This window comes from Ixodes scapularis, unplaced genomic scaffold, assembly GCF_016920785.2.
Source record: "Ixodes scapularis isolate PalLabHiFi unplaced genomic scaffold, ASM1692078v2 PGA_scaffold10__122_contigs__length_95168666, whole genome shotgun sequence".
NCBI lineage: Eukaryota > Metazoa > Arthropoda > Arachnida > Ixodida > Ixodidae > Ixodes > Ixodes scapularis.
In genome coordinates this window covers 58665245-58679734 of record NW_024609836.1, presented here as the reverse complement: position 1 = coordinate 58679734, position 14490 = coordinate 58665245, and the positions used below count along the sequence as shown (strand labels likewise).

The window sequence follows — 14490 nt, the reverse complement described above, 5'->3', positions numbered from 1 at the left end:
CGTTCTTGCTGTCCTTGGCCTCGTCAAGCTGTCTTTGCAGCTTTTTTTTGCCAGTGAGATTGCAGCGTTGTTTGCTGCTAGAAAACAGAAACTCTGAAACTGCGATCGTTATCACTATCTTACAAGGACAGAGGTTGCTACCGTTGTGAGAAGTGGCCATGCCTGTGTCTTGGGCCTTTTCCTTTGTATTACAAGCACCAATAAACACGCAGTCGGCCTATGTTCATGCTGGGTTCTTCGCACCGAGACTACAGTACTGAACGTGCAAACTGTCTTTTCTCACGGCAGGGCTCTCCTGGTGGCAGCTGAGCAACAGTTTCGTGACGTAGTGCTCCAACGAATTGTCCCGAAGTGTTATGTCAAGGAGCCGATGTTCGGCTTTCGCCAGGACAACACCTCCGTTAGAAAACGCACGATTTTTGTGTTTTCTCAGACCAGCCCTGGCACCACGAAACAATTTTGAGATAGTTTTTTCAAGGTCCATAGTGTGCAATCTGGTAAGAATGCACCTTTTAGAACGACAGAAGCTCTTACACCGAAAATACTACCGCAGTTTCTCCGGTGTACAGGGTCTGTCCCAAAACTTCCCGGAATGACTTTTTGTGGTCGGCAACGCCGCCTGGCGGGGTGGGGCTTCAGGTGGAGAAGTTAGTGGGGGATATAAGCTTCGAAACGAGACCGGTCTCAGTTGTCTGCTATCAGTTGCTGAGGCAGGTCACGCTCCGCGCAGAGGCATCTACAGCACCCTCGTCGAGAAAAAAAATGGACCAGTTTTTGGAGCAACGTTATGCAATCAAGTTTTGTGTGCAACTAGGTAAAAACGGGGCGGAGACGCTCGAAATGCTTCGGAAAGCCTACGGCGACGACGCGATGAAAAAAAGCCAAACTTTCATGTGGCACAAGAGGTTCCGGGAAGGTCGGGAGTCCGTCAACGACGACGACCGCTCGGGACGCCCGTCGACATCACAAACGGATGACTCGGTGCAAAAAGTGCGTCACGTTTTGAACAAGGACCGGCGATTAAGCGTTCGAATGGTCGCAGATGAGTGTGGAATACCCAAAACAATCGTTCATCGCATTTTAACAGAGGATCTCCAAATGAGGAAAGTCTGCGCGAAAATGGTGCCAAAGGTCCTGACGAGTGAGATGAAGGAAGAGCGTTTGTTGAAGTGTCAGGAATTGCACGAACGCTTCGAAACAGACCCAGAATTTTTGGACAGAGTGATCACAGGGATATGAGACGTGGCTTTTCGAGTGCGATCCCGAATCAAAGCGTCAGAGCAGCGAGTGGCACACCACGGAGTCTCCTCGCCCGAAAAAAGCAAGGATGAGCAAATCGCGAATCAAGGCAATGCTCATTGTGCTTTTTGACAGAAAAGGTGTGGTTCACAGTGAATTCGTGCCACAGTGACAAACAGTCAACAAGGAGTTTTACTGTGAAGTGCTCAAACGGTTGCGAAACAGGGTTCGACGAGTCCGAAAAGAAATTTGCGACAACTGGATCTTGCACCATGACAATGCGTCAAGCCACACCGCGCTCATTGTCTCCGAGTTGCTGGCCAAAATGTGTGTGCCAACGCTGCCCCAGCCACCGTACAGCCCCGATCTGGCACCACCGGACTTCTTTTTATTCCCAAGAATCAAAAGAACCCTGAAAGGAACTCGGCATGGGACGCTGGAGACGGTAAAAGCAGCTGCGACGACCTCACTGAAGGAGGTTCCTGTTGACGGCTTCCAGGGCGCCTTCAGTGATTGGGTTCAGCGTTGGCAACAGTGCATCGAAGCAGGGGAAGATTACTTTGAAAAGTTCTGAAAAGATTGTAAACTGATATTGAATAGATGATTTATAAAAAAAACAATTCCGGGAACTTTTGGGACAGACCCTGTATAAGTCACGATTTCCGTCAGTGCACCTCATGGAATGGTGCACCTTTTGTGCCTTTTTTTCTTTCTTTAAGTATGGACCTTAACTGTGCAAATTTGCTGCAGGGGTTATATCTCTCGTTCAGCTTGTTGACAAGAATTTTGAAACTGGCTCCCGCTTCCACATATATCAAATCCCAATGCAAATGTGCAGGTTTATCAATGCAGTTTCCACACGCTGACCTTACAAACATATACTGTAAAATTCCGTAAAGACACCCTCCTCCAAGAGATCCCCCATCCCGTTTTTCTGGCTAAATATTTGTAGCATAAAAATTCTGAAACATTGCCCACCCCCCCATTCTCATCTGACGCCACGCGATGTCGAATGGGAATCGGATCAGCCGCACAATCTGCGGTACCCGCACGTCTGACAAGCAACTTCATAGCGGGTTTCCAGGCTTTCGTTTGCGATATGCACGCGCGATATTAATTCTTGTAACGCGCAAGTTGTTCCCGCGTGTATATTGCATCGTGAGATGCAATTCTGCTGCGTCTGCGCTCTGAGCTGCGTCCGCTGCCTGCGTACTATCCGTTTCTGTGTGATGCGAGTTCTTGGCAGGTTTCCGTGGGTCCTTCGCACTGTGAAACACGGATCTGCTGCATCCGCAACCTGAGGTATCCTCTCCCGTCACATAGGAGTTCGTAGCGAACTCCCGCGTGTTTGTCGCATCGCGAAACGCAAATCTGTTGTGTCCGCGATCTGTGGCATCAGTTCCCACATTACGTGGTTTGTGGTGGGTGCCCGGGTGTTTTATCACTAATTTTTATAAAGTTTTGCTGTGGCATTTTCCAAAGATAGCCCACCCCATTATCTTTCGCCATCTATCTCTTCATTTCAGGTGGGTGTTCTTAAGAAATTTTACGGCAGGTGTGACTCACATACAAACTTCTTTATAGGGACTTGTGCAACAATGCAACTTACAAAGACCGGAAAATGAGGTACTTTCCATGGCACAATCTTGAAAATGAGAGGCGACAGTTTCTCGATTCGATGCGTCCCCCAGAAGCTTGAGACCTTTTCACAATGCGACAGATAAAGAACAGTTCCACGGTCCTTTTAAGTCACTGTCACACTGGAAATACATTGTAAAAAAACAGCCTGCGGGCAACGACCGAGGCATGTTTCTTCCTTGTACGACAGTCCGTCCCGTTGGTCGCACAAACGGCCTGCAGATTTGTTCGAAGCATACACATGCGAAGTAAACGTGCTGCACGTCCACAAATAAGTTTGTCATTGTGTCTCCAGCAAATGCCGCATTTTTGCACGATAAAATAAGCGGTGTGAATGTAACTTCAAAGGGAAAGAGAAAACGCTCCGTTGCTCTCACGTCGTCCAAGTTGTCGTAGTTCTCTTGCGTGTTGTCCAGCAGCGGAAGCAGGTTGGGGGGCCTATGCAGGGGACTTCTCCTTCCCGAAGAGTCTCCGCCCTGTCGCTGCTGCTGCTGTTGTTGCTGTTCCTGCAGCTCGGGGTTGCGCTGCCGCTGCGTTGTGTAGTGCAGGCACGGGTCCGGCACTGGACCTACCGCACGCAGAAAGAGCTCGTTGGTGGACCGGTTTGGCCCCAATTGCAAAAAAGCGGCGAGTCGATCTGCGCGCGCCCGAATTTCGTTTTACATGAATTTCAGGACGGACCCAGAGGGATTGTCACCAAATATTGCTACTCAACTCCGTGGCTTGACCCGGCCCGTTGCTAAATTGTTAAATGCGTGTCAGAATGAAGTATTGCGATTCGTCACACATTGATGTATGTTTAAGATGCACACAGATTACAAAAAAAATGTAAACGAACCGAGTGAATAAACGAAAGGTCAATTCGCCGAACTGCGCAAACTGATCTTCCGACCATGCCACAAAAATATGGTCAGGTGCTGGCACATACTTTTAGTGTCGTCGAAATAAACTTGTACGCTTTGTCAAAATGAACATAACGCTTCCATCTGGTAGTTCTGTCAAAGCGAACAAAATGCTTCCATCACAGATATGTCAAAAAGAATTCAAACACTTTGGCAGCTCAAGACACAGCTACAGAACCCCAAGAAGCAAAGCTAGTGAACACCCGTTCACGAAAAGAACGACCACCTTCAACTCGCAACCCGACTAACGCCCACGGGCCGTGCTCGTAAGTATTCGAAATATGCCCCCCTTGTCACATTACACCTTCACAGACAACCCCGACGAACACGACGGACAACTCCAACGAGTCGACATAATGTTAGAACAAGTTGCCCCACCAACTAAGAAACGAGATCGAGCCTGAAAACAAGGGCCACTGACCGGGCGGGTAGGAACCGGCGCGACACCCGTGGGGCCCGTACAGGGTGAGGCAGTCCCAGGCAAACTTGCCGCTCAGGTCGCGAACGATGGCTCGCACCTGCGACTTGCCCGTCGTCAGCCCCACGCTCGCCGCCCCTCCAGGAGTCTCCTGAGGGGTCAACGTAACAGCACGATCGTGAGAATACAGTAATCCAAATTTATGACGGTAGTTTCAAACAACACGCTATTGAATATTTGCCTCGAAATATAAAATAAGCATTAGTATTTTCAGTTATAAACAAATTATTGACAAGTTTCTAATTGAAACCATATGTCTATTTGCACTAATTAAAAAGCAAATTAACAAATTTTACTTAATTAGCCAACTGACTGTTACAATATGTCCCCCTGGCCATGTAACTACCCTGCACAAACTGCATAAATGTAGCTTCCTCGACAATTTTTTAAACAAATCTGCTCAGCATAAAAAAAAAAAAAAACCTGTATATTCACTTCGTTCATACTTTTTTGAAGTGGTGGCCAACTCACAGCCACAACGGGTAGGTTGGCCCTGTCAAGCGCGCTTCTCACCCAGTACCCGTGTGCTGCGGAGAAGTGATAAGCGCATGGCGGACGCCACAATCCCGTGAATCACGCTTCATCACGGCACGCACACCTTCAGATCGGGCTGGTGCACTCGCCAAGCGTGGTTAATTGGGGAAAAGGAAAGATCTGCAAGTGATGGATGTTGATATCAACCTTGCAGAGAATATCGCAAAACCAGGATTATTACGCAAGGATATATGCTGGCCAGCGGCACCCCGACAGGCTACAAGCATCATTGGTTGGACTTGTTCTTTTTTTTTTCTCTTCATATTCCAGACTGAAGAAAGGACACTCAGGTATAGCAAGAGGACTATAAACCCCCTCAATGCAGACAAAAATGAAGACTACCATTACTGCATCTAGTGCTGTGGGTCTAGTACCTTTGTCTATTGGGTTACTCTGGCAGCTAGAGCGGTTTTAAGGCTTGTTCACAGATTTGCATTCGAGCGTGCTCGAGAGCGTCGCGTCCATTTGCAACCTCTTAACGTGGAGAAAACGAACTGGCACCATCTATTAGGAAGCCCTGAAGCACTTCCAATCTGTGTGTAACTAGACTGAAGGTTTCGCACCGTTTGCGAGATCAAATCAATGCACCATCTACGAAGGTTTTACACCAAAGGTTATGCAGTATTTGCGAGATTAAATCTATGCACGACCCACGAGAAATGATCACTTATAACATGGTTAGAATTGCTTTGAGCCCACGTCATTTCCAGTGCTGGGAAGAGCTCGTAACGGCCATCGCCAAAGGAAGCGCAATACAGCCGAGCACACTCAAACACAACCGTGCGAACCAGCCTCGAAGGACCTCTATCTGCCTTTCTCATCTCGTCAATGACTATAGAGAATGAAAGAGGGAAAGGGAGTGTGGCAGCAGAGAGGAGGAGGACGAAGAGGCTAGCCTGGGCGGGGATCTCGACGAGAGAGATGATGGCGGCGTTGTTGAGGACGAAGAGCTGGATGTTGGGAGCCGAGAAGACTTCTTTGGAGAGTTCGCTGTCCCGCAAGGCGGGCACGTCATCCTGCTCCCCCACCAGGCTTGTTAGCTGGGCCGCCCCAAGCCCCATCGGAAAGTGGCCCAGCTGGTGCAGGAGGTGGCTCAGGATCTGAAAGACCAGACAAGGAACCGTGGTCCGGGACCTGTTACGAAATACCGAGCGCGTGCCCACATTGCAGTAAGCGCCCACTCCTACTTTGGAAACATTTGAAATATACTGTCGAGACCGGTTATAACGAAGTCAACGGGAATCGGAAATCACTTCGCTATATCCGCTATTTCGTTATAACCGACTTCGGTTATAACGAAGTGCGAAAGGAAATGGGAAATCGTGATCGCTTCGCTGTAGCCGCTATTTCGTTATAATCGACTTCGGTTACAACGAAGTGCAAAAGGGAATGGGAAATCGTTCTCGCTTCGCTGTAGCCGCTATTTCGTTATAACTGACTGCGTTATAACCGATCTCGACAGTAACTACAGTTCTGGATTCAAAATCCGAAAAACACTTCCCAGTACAATTTTCGTCAATTTGGATTTATCAAAAAAAAAAAAAACACCAAATTTCAATGTCACGACCGGAAAAAAAATGAAATAAATGGTTTTCTACAAATACGTTTGGTCAGAGCAGAGGGTCAGTGGTCCTGACGAGAGGTCCCATTTTTGCCCAAATGCCCCCTTTTTTCCCCCTCATTATCATCTCCTCATTTTTGGGTGGACTTGTGCTAGGCACTTTTCATTCTTTTTATTATCCTTCTTTATTCATTGCATTCTTTATTTATTCATTTGCACTTATTATTTTATTTCATTATTTACGTTCAAAACGTCTCCCTCTCGCCAGCATGCTTGCATTCCAGTGAAACCCTTTACTCTTCAAGAGCAGCCGTGCTAGTGGCTCAGCGGCTGTAGCATCCGACTGTTACCGCACCAACCCAGGTTTGAGCTCCGCAGAAGCTCGGACTTTATATACTAACTTTATATGCAACGTTAACGTCTCACTCCTAGTGTCGCTCGTTCGAGGCGGTTTTCTTGTAGAGAATGACTTGAGGGTTCCATGCCCCTTCAATGCGAGACGAAACATAACCCACCATCCTGGCAGCCAGCTTGACACTGCCGCTCCTCCGCAAGTCGCTCTGGAGCACAGCGGGCGGCACGAAACTGGCAATGGAGCGAGCAATCTTGCCCCCTCCCGACCCAGGGTTGCTCCCGGCCGGGTTGGACGACCGGGTCCTCGGCTGAATCTCGGCCGGCTGGGGGTCCGTGTCGGCGACCTTGGTGCCGGGGCAGAGCGTCACCAGTAGCGACGCCACGTCCGGCTGGACGGACGGTGCTCTGCCCGTCAGCACGTGCTCCAGGACCTGGGAGAAAGAAAGGAACAGAGTCGGTAGATTAGGTCGAGAAAAATGTAATTGTGAAGGTTCCCGTACAAAAGACGACACTGCCACGTCGGACGCAACTAGAGACCCCGATCAACGCATGCAAACGTTCCAAAACCTGGGCATGTCGATTTCAAATATCTGTGTATTCGGCTTTAGAATCCGACATTTTCAAATGCTGCAAACCTTGGCACGTCGAGTCAAATACCCATGTATTTGATTTAAACTTTCGAATATGACACATACAAGATAAGACTACAAAACATCAATTTTAACATCTGTGCGTTCGATTCAACCTTCGAGTCCAAACGTTCCAAAGTATGTAACACCAATTCTGTTATTCGAATTTCTGTGTACTGGATTCAACTTTAAATCTGACACGTCCAAACATTACGTGTAGGAAGGCGAAAGCATTATTAATAGTCCCACGGGAGAAATGTTAGCGAGTACTGTCTCTACACGTGATAAAGGACAACTTCCTCGAGATTGACGCCAAGCACGGCGTCTAGGACGACCTCTAGAACGACATCGAGGAGGATGTCAAGGATGGCATCTCAAACAACCTCTCGGACAATCTCAAGTATGACGTCGATGGACCACTTTTAGAACGGTCTTCAAGACGACGTCGAAAACGACGCCTAGAGGACAACCTCTAGGACGACGTCAAGAGTGACATCTAGGACAACTTCTAGGGCGACCTTTAGGACGACATCAAGAACAACGTCAAGGACTTCTAGGAACGTCCAGGATGACGTCGAGAACGACGCCTAAAGGAGGGCACTTAAGGAGGCTGTGGCGTATTTGTGTGGGCAGCCACGTTTGCCTGCGGAAGCCACCGTAGATGTACTAGACGTGGTCACCTCACAGTCCATCATACGAAGCACACACCAAGCACAGATGAAGTCCGAAGCGCACCTTTTGCACACAGCGCTCTGGCAGTGACATCACGCTGATGACGTACGATGATGCTTGATGACATCACGCTGATGACGCTTGATAACATATTTTTATGGCCATATTTTGGACCCAACGCCGATGGACACCACTCGTTTTTCACGTACTGTGACAAGAGAAATCGTACTAGAGGTCTAGGACGACTTCTAGGAAGACCGCAAGGGTGAAGGTCGTCCTTGAGCACACGATTGAGCAGAGCGTGCCACCCAACCGCATTTTATGGCCCTTTACTCCGATTTGTTGCTCAATGAGACAATTAAGGCTTTTGCTTTAGAACCTCAGAACAAATTCAAATATCCGTGTATTCAATTCAACCGGCGAATCGATACATCCAGAAATTGCAAATTCCGACACATCGATTAGATTATCTGTGCATTCGATTTAACCTCCTAACTGAATGGTAGAGTCCAAAAAAGTGTCCTTCAAACTCCTGGCTAAATGACTAGCTCAACTGTGATTACAATTTAGGCACAATTTGTTGATGGCACTCTACATAAAAATATGTACTCCCAATAAAAGACAAAAAAATTGTGTTGTGTAAAGTTAAGTTTTTTAGGTTAGCAGGTTCACAATTCCTAGCCCCTGAGCACTTTTGCAAGAAAGGCCACTCACTATAAAGAGTGACTAAGAAAAGTAAGACTTGTGTAGAAATGCAGCACAACTCAGTATGAAAGGGCAAAGACCAGTCCGACAGATTTGCAATCACTCACATTGAGGGTGCAGAGCAGTGGAGATGTTCCGTCTGGCTTTGTCCTTGTCAGGACGGGGAGAGCCATGTGCATACACCAGTCCGCCAGACAAAAGAGCAGCGACAACACCAACTGCAACATGGGCCGCGGAAGACGACAGTGTGAACTTTGTCCATTACCGACATTGTTTTGCATCAATTGATCGTTCGTTGCACCCCATAGGTCTCAAGAAAGAGGTAGATATATAGAGAGGAAGTGCAGCGTTTGAAGTACTGCTCTTCCTCTACACAGTGCTAACCACTATTGACACCATGCTTGTTTCTGTGCACCCTACAATGAAAGTAGGCAATAAAATGAGCCTTCTGTTCCAAGCAGCATTATGCTTGTACTAATTCAATTAAAATGTGGAGAAATTTTTTTTTATGTTAATAAATAACTCAGGAAGTAGTATATGCCAATCAATGTAAATGCAAAATTCTGAAAAATATAATGCAAATAGGCAGTGCATAAAGGCAACATTAAATTTTGCAAAAATAAACATTTATATTGTCATGGGTAGTGACCAAAAGTACAATAAATAAAAAAGAAGAAATAGACGTTTAATGAGGCAAACTTGTGCCCAAAACAAAAAAAAAAGTGAAAGCCGCTTACAACTCCCTGTAACGCCAAATTAGAGCGCAGCTCTTGAGGAGGAGGAGGGAAGGGCGCTGGGGGGGGGGGGGGGTTAGACTAACCAGGGGGGGGGGGGTCACGTGACCTTGGGGGTCACGTGACCCCCAATGCCGATGATATCATCACTGATGTCACTGATGATGTCATCAGTGACAATGACGATGCGGGTACCGATGACGTCGTTAGTGACGTCACTGATGACTTCACCAGTGATGATGACGATGACGATGCGAATGTCGGTGACGTCATCAGTGACGTCGCAGACGACGTCATCAGTGATGATGACGATGACGATGCGGATGCCGGTGACGACATCAGTGACGTCACTGATGACGTCATCAGTGATGATGACGATGACGATGTGGATGTCGGTAACGTCACCGGCATCCACATCATCATCGTCATCATCACTGATGACGTCACCGGCATCCACATCGTCATCGTCATCATCACTGATGACGTCACCGGCATCCACATCGTCATCGTCATCATCACTGATGACGTCACCGGCATCCGCATCGTCATCGTCAACATCACTAATGACGTCATCATCACTGATGACGTCATCATCACTGATGACGTCACCGGCATCCACATCGTCATCGTCACTGATGACGTCATCATCATTGATGACGTCATCATCACTGATGACGTCACCGGCATCCACATCGTCATCGTCATCATCACTGATGACGTCACCAGCATCCGCATCGTCATCGTCACTGATGACGTCACCGGCATCCGCATCGTCATCATCACTGATGACGTCACCGGCATCCGCATCGTCATCGTCAACATCACTAATGACGTCATCATCACTGATGACGTCACCGGCATCCACATCGTCATCGTCACTGATGACGTCATCATCATTGATGACGTCATCATCACTGATGACGTCACCGGCATCCACATCGTCATCGCCATCATCACTGATGACGTTACCGGCATCCGCATCGTCATCATCACTGATGATGACGATGTGGATGCCGGTGACATCATCAGTGTTGATGACGTCATCGGGGGGTCACGTGACCTCGAAGAGGGGGTCACGTGACCTCGGGGGGTCACGTGACCTCGGGGGGGGTCACGTGCCCCCCCACGAAGTCACGTGACCCCGGTGGGGGGCTCGCGCGGTGCATTATGGGACATTTCCCATGATGCACCGCGCGGTTACGCCGACGCCGACGGCGACGCTGACGCCGCTCAAGCCGGAAACGGGCCCCTAAGAGCTGCGCTCTAAAAGTGAAAGCCGTTTACAACTTCCTGTAACGCCGAATCGGAGCGCAGCTCTTGAGGAGGAGGAGGGAAGGGTACTGAGGGGAGGGTATATTCCTCCTCCCTCGTGATCATGCCTGCTAGTCCTCCTCCCCTCCTCCTCCTCCTCCACCCCCTCCCTCTCCTTCACCGCCTCCTCGTCCTTCAAGCTCCTCCTTCCTCGCCTCCACCTCCCCCTCCTCCTCCTCGCCCCCCCCCAAGGTCATGTGACCCCTCCCCCCGAGGTCACGTGACCCCCTTGGACCATACTAGACAATAAGGGAAGGAGGAGGAGGGGGAGGGGCGTGGTTACGCCGACGCCGCACAGGCTGGAAACGGGTCATGTGACCCCCTTTCCCCGAGGTCACGTGACCCCCTCGGACCATACTAGATAATGAGGGGAGGAGGAGGGGGAGGAGGACGAGGGGGAGGGGCGCGGTTACGCCGACGCCGCACAGGCTGGAAACTGGTCATGTGACCCCCTCCCCCCGAGGTCACGTGCCCCCTCGGACCATACTAGATAATGAGTGGAGGAGGGGGAGGAGGAGGAGGGGGAGGAGGAGGAGGGGTGCACGGTTACGCCAACGCCGACGCCGCTCAGGCTGGAAACGGGCCCCTAAGAGCTGCGCTCTAAAAAAGAATAAAAGATAATAGCAGAGTGTCGCGAGCGTCGAAGTCGGCGTAACAGCAAAGTCGAACACTGGGGCAAGACTGATTGCAGATCGCCACGCGGAGCCCCTTATGCACGCGCATTGACTTCTGTAACAATCAGCCTAGAAGGTTCGGCGACTAGAACATTCAAAACTCGATCAGACGAGAATGTTCTCGAACTCACAAGAACGCAGTGTCGAAAGAATAAATAAAAGAACATTCCACTGACCGGAATCAAACCTAGACTTTCTGCACGACAGTCAAGCACGGTAAACACTCGGCCACGCACACGGTCACTCGCCGACGCGCGTGGCATTATTACTGCAAGCTATTTTTGTGAAATTTAAAATATCTATCCGAGCCCAATAAAATAAGGGTTTTTTGTGTATACAGTGTTGTTCTATATATTATAATTTGTGCAATACAGGATTAGCAGAAATACCTGGACTGCTCCTGATACGCTGTGACATTGAGAAAAAATTTTCAGGGGAGCCACTCTCTATAGGAAGTATTCACTGGCAGCCATAGCTGTGTGCACAACTGCTGAGCGCGTGCTGATGGCGAGCTTCCGCAGTTCTTTTGTAACGTGCATTCCGCACCCTCAAGATAGCCTGTCTTAGCAGCCTATTAATGTGGGCTCGTTCAGAGCATGCGCTCTAGACATCACCCACAAATATGGCGCCCAGTGAATACTCCTTATACCCTGTTTCGCATGAAGTCCGAACGCAGCCAACGGCACAATTCGATGAAACCAATCAAGCATTTTCAACAGTGTATCGTCATGGCGCTCATCTCTGTGCAATCGCCATCACGGGCCGAACCAGTTACTCGCAGTGGATGCACAGTGAATAGCAAACGCACAAGGAAGACGAGCAAGATGACTATGCACCTTTGGCGCTGTTTGGTCGGCTCCGTCGGAGTACAAAAACAATGGTATAGAGTGTCTAATCGTGATCGTGTTTCACCTTTTTGCTTTCTTCCCTGACGTCGGCGCTGCTGGTCGGGAGGAGGGAGTGGAGGGTCGCGGCAATCACCTGGAAACCGGACAAGCCGCCGTCATCAAAGTCACCCCTTCTCACGGAACAAATCTGACTCGCGAACACAGCCACAGACTTCCGAGAGTGTGCCCACCTCGATGACGATCCCCGGCACCTGGGCCATGTGTTCCGTGAGGTAGGCAGCGTGGTCGCAGAGCAGCCGCAGGTTGTCGCCGGCGACTTGCGCGATTACCGGGTTGTAATGCTGCGTGACAGGCGCGAGCGTCATTGCTTGCCCCTCGTCCCCGCCAGTTCGCAACAGTGCGAGAGGTCGGAACTGCGACCGCTGGCGCATCGACCCAAAGTCGGGATGTTGAACGTTTAGAATAAGTGATCATTTCTACAATGTTTGGCGCGCTAATTGTAAAAACGTTGTGCATTTCAGGATTTCAATGTGGAAGATCGTTGCAGCGTGGTCATGCATCTGTGTAGTCACGTATTGCGCGACGCATCTTTCGTGACCAAAGACGAGCACGATTTATTTGATAATGAAGCCTTTGTTAGGAGTTCTCAGAAATTGGAGAGTCAGGTCATAGCCCATGAAGTGCTTTGTTTCACATTAAAGTGGCAGCAGAGCTTAGATTGCCAAGATGTGATGGCGATACATCAATACATCAAGGGGGTGAGGCCCTTTCTACAAAACAGAAAGGCCATCACTGCGACAGCCAGATCATTCTGCATTTTGCGATGCTACTCGCAGTGACGCCAAGTCGAAACATGCAGCATATGAAATTAAAAATGTTCTAGGCCTACGGTAGGATTATGTCCACGTACTAAATACGAGTTTGAAGGTACGTCCGTTACCCTGATGGAAATGAGGAGGACTCCAATGGCTTCCCGAGTCCTTGGATGGTTGGTCTGGTGGGACAATTCCTCGTAAGCAAAGATCGCCAAGGCACACAGGGCATTGCACCTGCAAGGCAAAAAAGCAATCAGTTTGAAAACAAGGTAAAAGAAGGCTGCCCATTCCCTCTTGTGTAGCTCGTTAAAAATAAGAACTCGTACGGAACACTAATCTGTGTCCAGGTCGTACAGTGATACACAGTGCTCGTCAAACTTAACGCCGCTACTCGATTAACTAAATATTGAATGCCAGCAGCTCAAAGCTAAAATGGTCACTACAGCAGCTAGAACGTCTTCCCCGAGTTGGGTTGTGATCAGGGTGTCAAAACCATCACATAGCTCGACCAGTAAGAGCAGGAATTTAAACTATGAAGACAGTATGCCTTGAGCCAGTAGGAGATGATAGTTTGCATGTCTCAATCATTTCCTGATAAAGAATGCAGTAGAGACTGACAAGATGTGTTGACTAGGCAATGCAAGGGTAAACTAGAAAATGTCCATTCGTTTATGACAGTTGTAACATAGTAACCACCATAGAGAGGCTCACCTTACAAAACTGCAAAACAAAAAAGTTGCACTGAATGGTTTCTTACCTGGCAAGCCCGTCTGGGTCAGACCTGCCCGCCTTTAACAGCAGGCCTAGGATGCGTTCCTGAAAAATAAAGTCTCGTCTGATGAAAGGCAAATGAGCTTATCTAACTACAAAATATTGCATGAATGCCAGAAAAGATCTGTGTCAACGGGTGGGTGAAGAAAACAAAATCCTACCACTTCAAGCTCCAAAATTTTTGTTAGACAAAAAATCTGACCCTTTTACAGTGAAATCTCGGTATAACCAACTTCAGGGGGCCGCAGAAAATTGTTTGTTAATTCGGAAACGTCGTTATAGTGAAAACCGCGAAATTAACCATAATTACTTATTTTCCAATGATTAAAACGTCCTACCTTTACAATGGTGGGTCCTTGAACTCGTTTTTCACAAAGATGCACAAGTCAACATCAGACAAAGCACATTTACTTAAAGTAGTCGGTGATTTTTTTTTTGATGCATGCAGCACAAACTTTGCAGCACGAAAGACCTTTTTTTTTTTTTATGCGGCACCAAGGCAGCACGAACGGGCTTGCTTTGTTGACACAATACACACCGAAAAAAGCTGCGTCTGACAAGGCCAAGAGCACACGCAGAAGTGAGAAACAAAGATGACAAAGATAAACCCAATGCATCGCCAGCG

General features: G+C 48.6%; 1 protein-coding gene across 1 annotated transcript in view; it reads right to left on the bottom strand.

Annotated features, from left to right (window-relative positions):
- Nucleotides 1–14490, bottom strand: part of LOC8044009 (ral GTPase-activating protein subunit alpha-1) — an 85758-nt gene that overhangs the window by 20287 nt on the left and 50981 nt on the right. The window contains exons 26-34 of the mRNA XM_029993773.4: nt 13852–13910; nt 13220–13328; nt 12510–12620; nt 12344–12412; nt 8820–8930; nt 6868–7137; nt 5688–5891; nt 4201–4348; nt 3255–3445 (exon numbers count right to left, since the gene is read on the bottom strand). Of these exons, the coding sequence (XP_029849633.3) occupies nt 3255–3445; nt 4201–4348; nt 5688–5891; nt 6868–7137; nt 8820–8930; nt 12344–12412; nt 12510–12620; nt 13220–13328; nt 13852–13910 (1272 nt within the window). The remainder of the gene's footprint in view (nt 1–3254; nt 3446–4200; nt 4349–5687; nt 5892–6867; nt 7138–8819; nt 8931–12343; nt 12413–12509; nt 12621–13219; nt 13329–13851; nt 13911–14490) is intronic.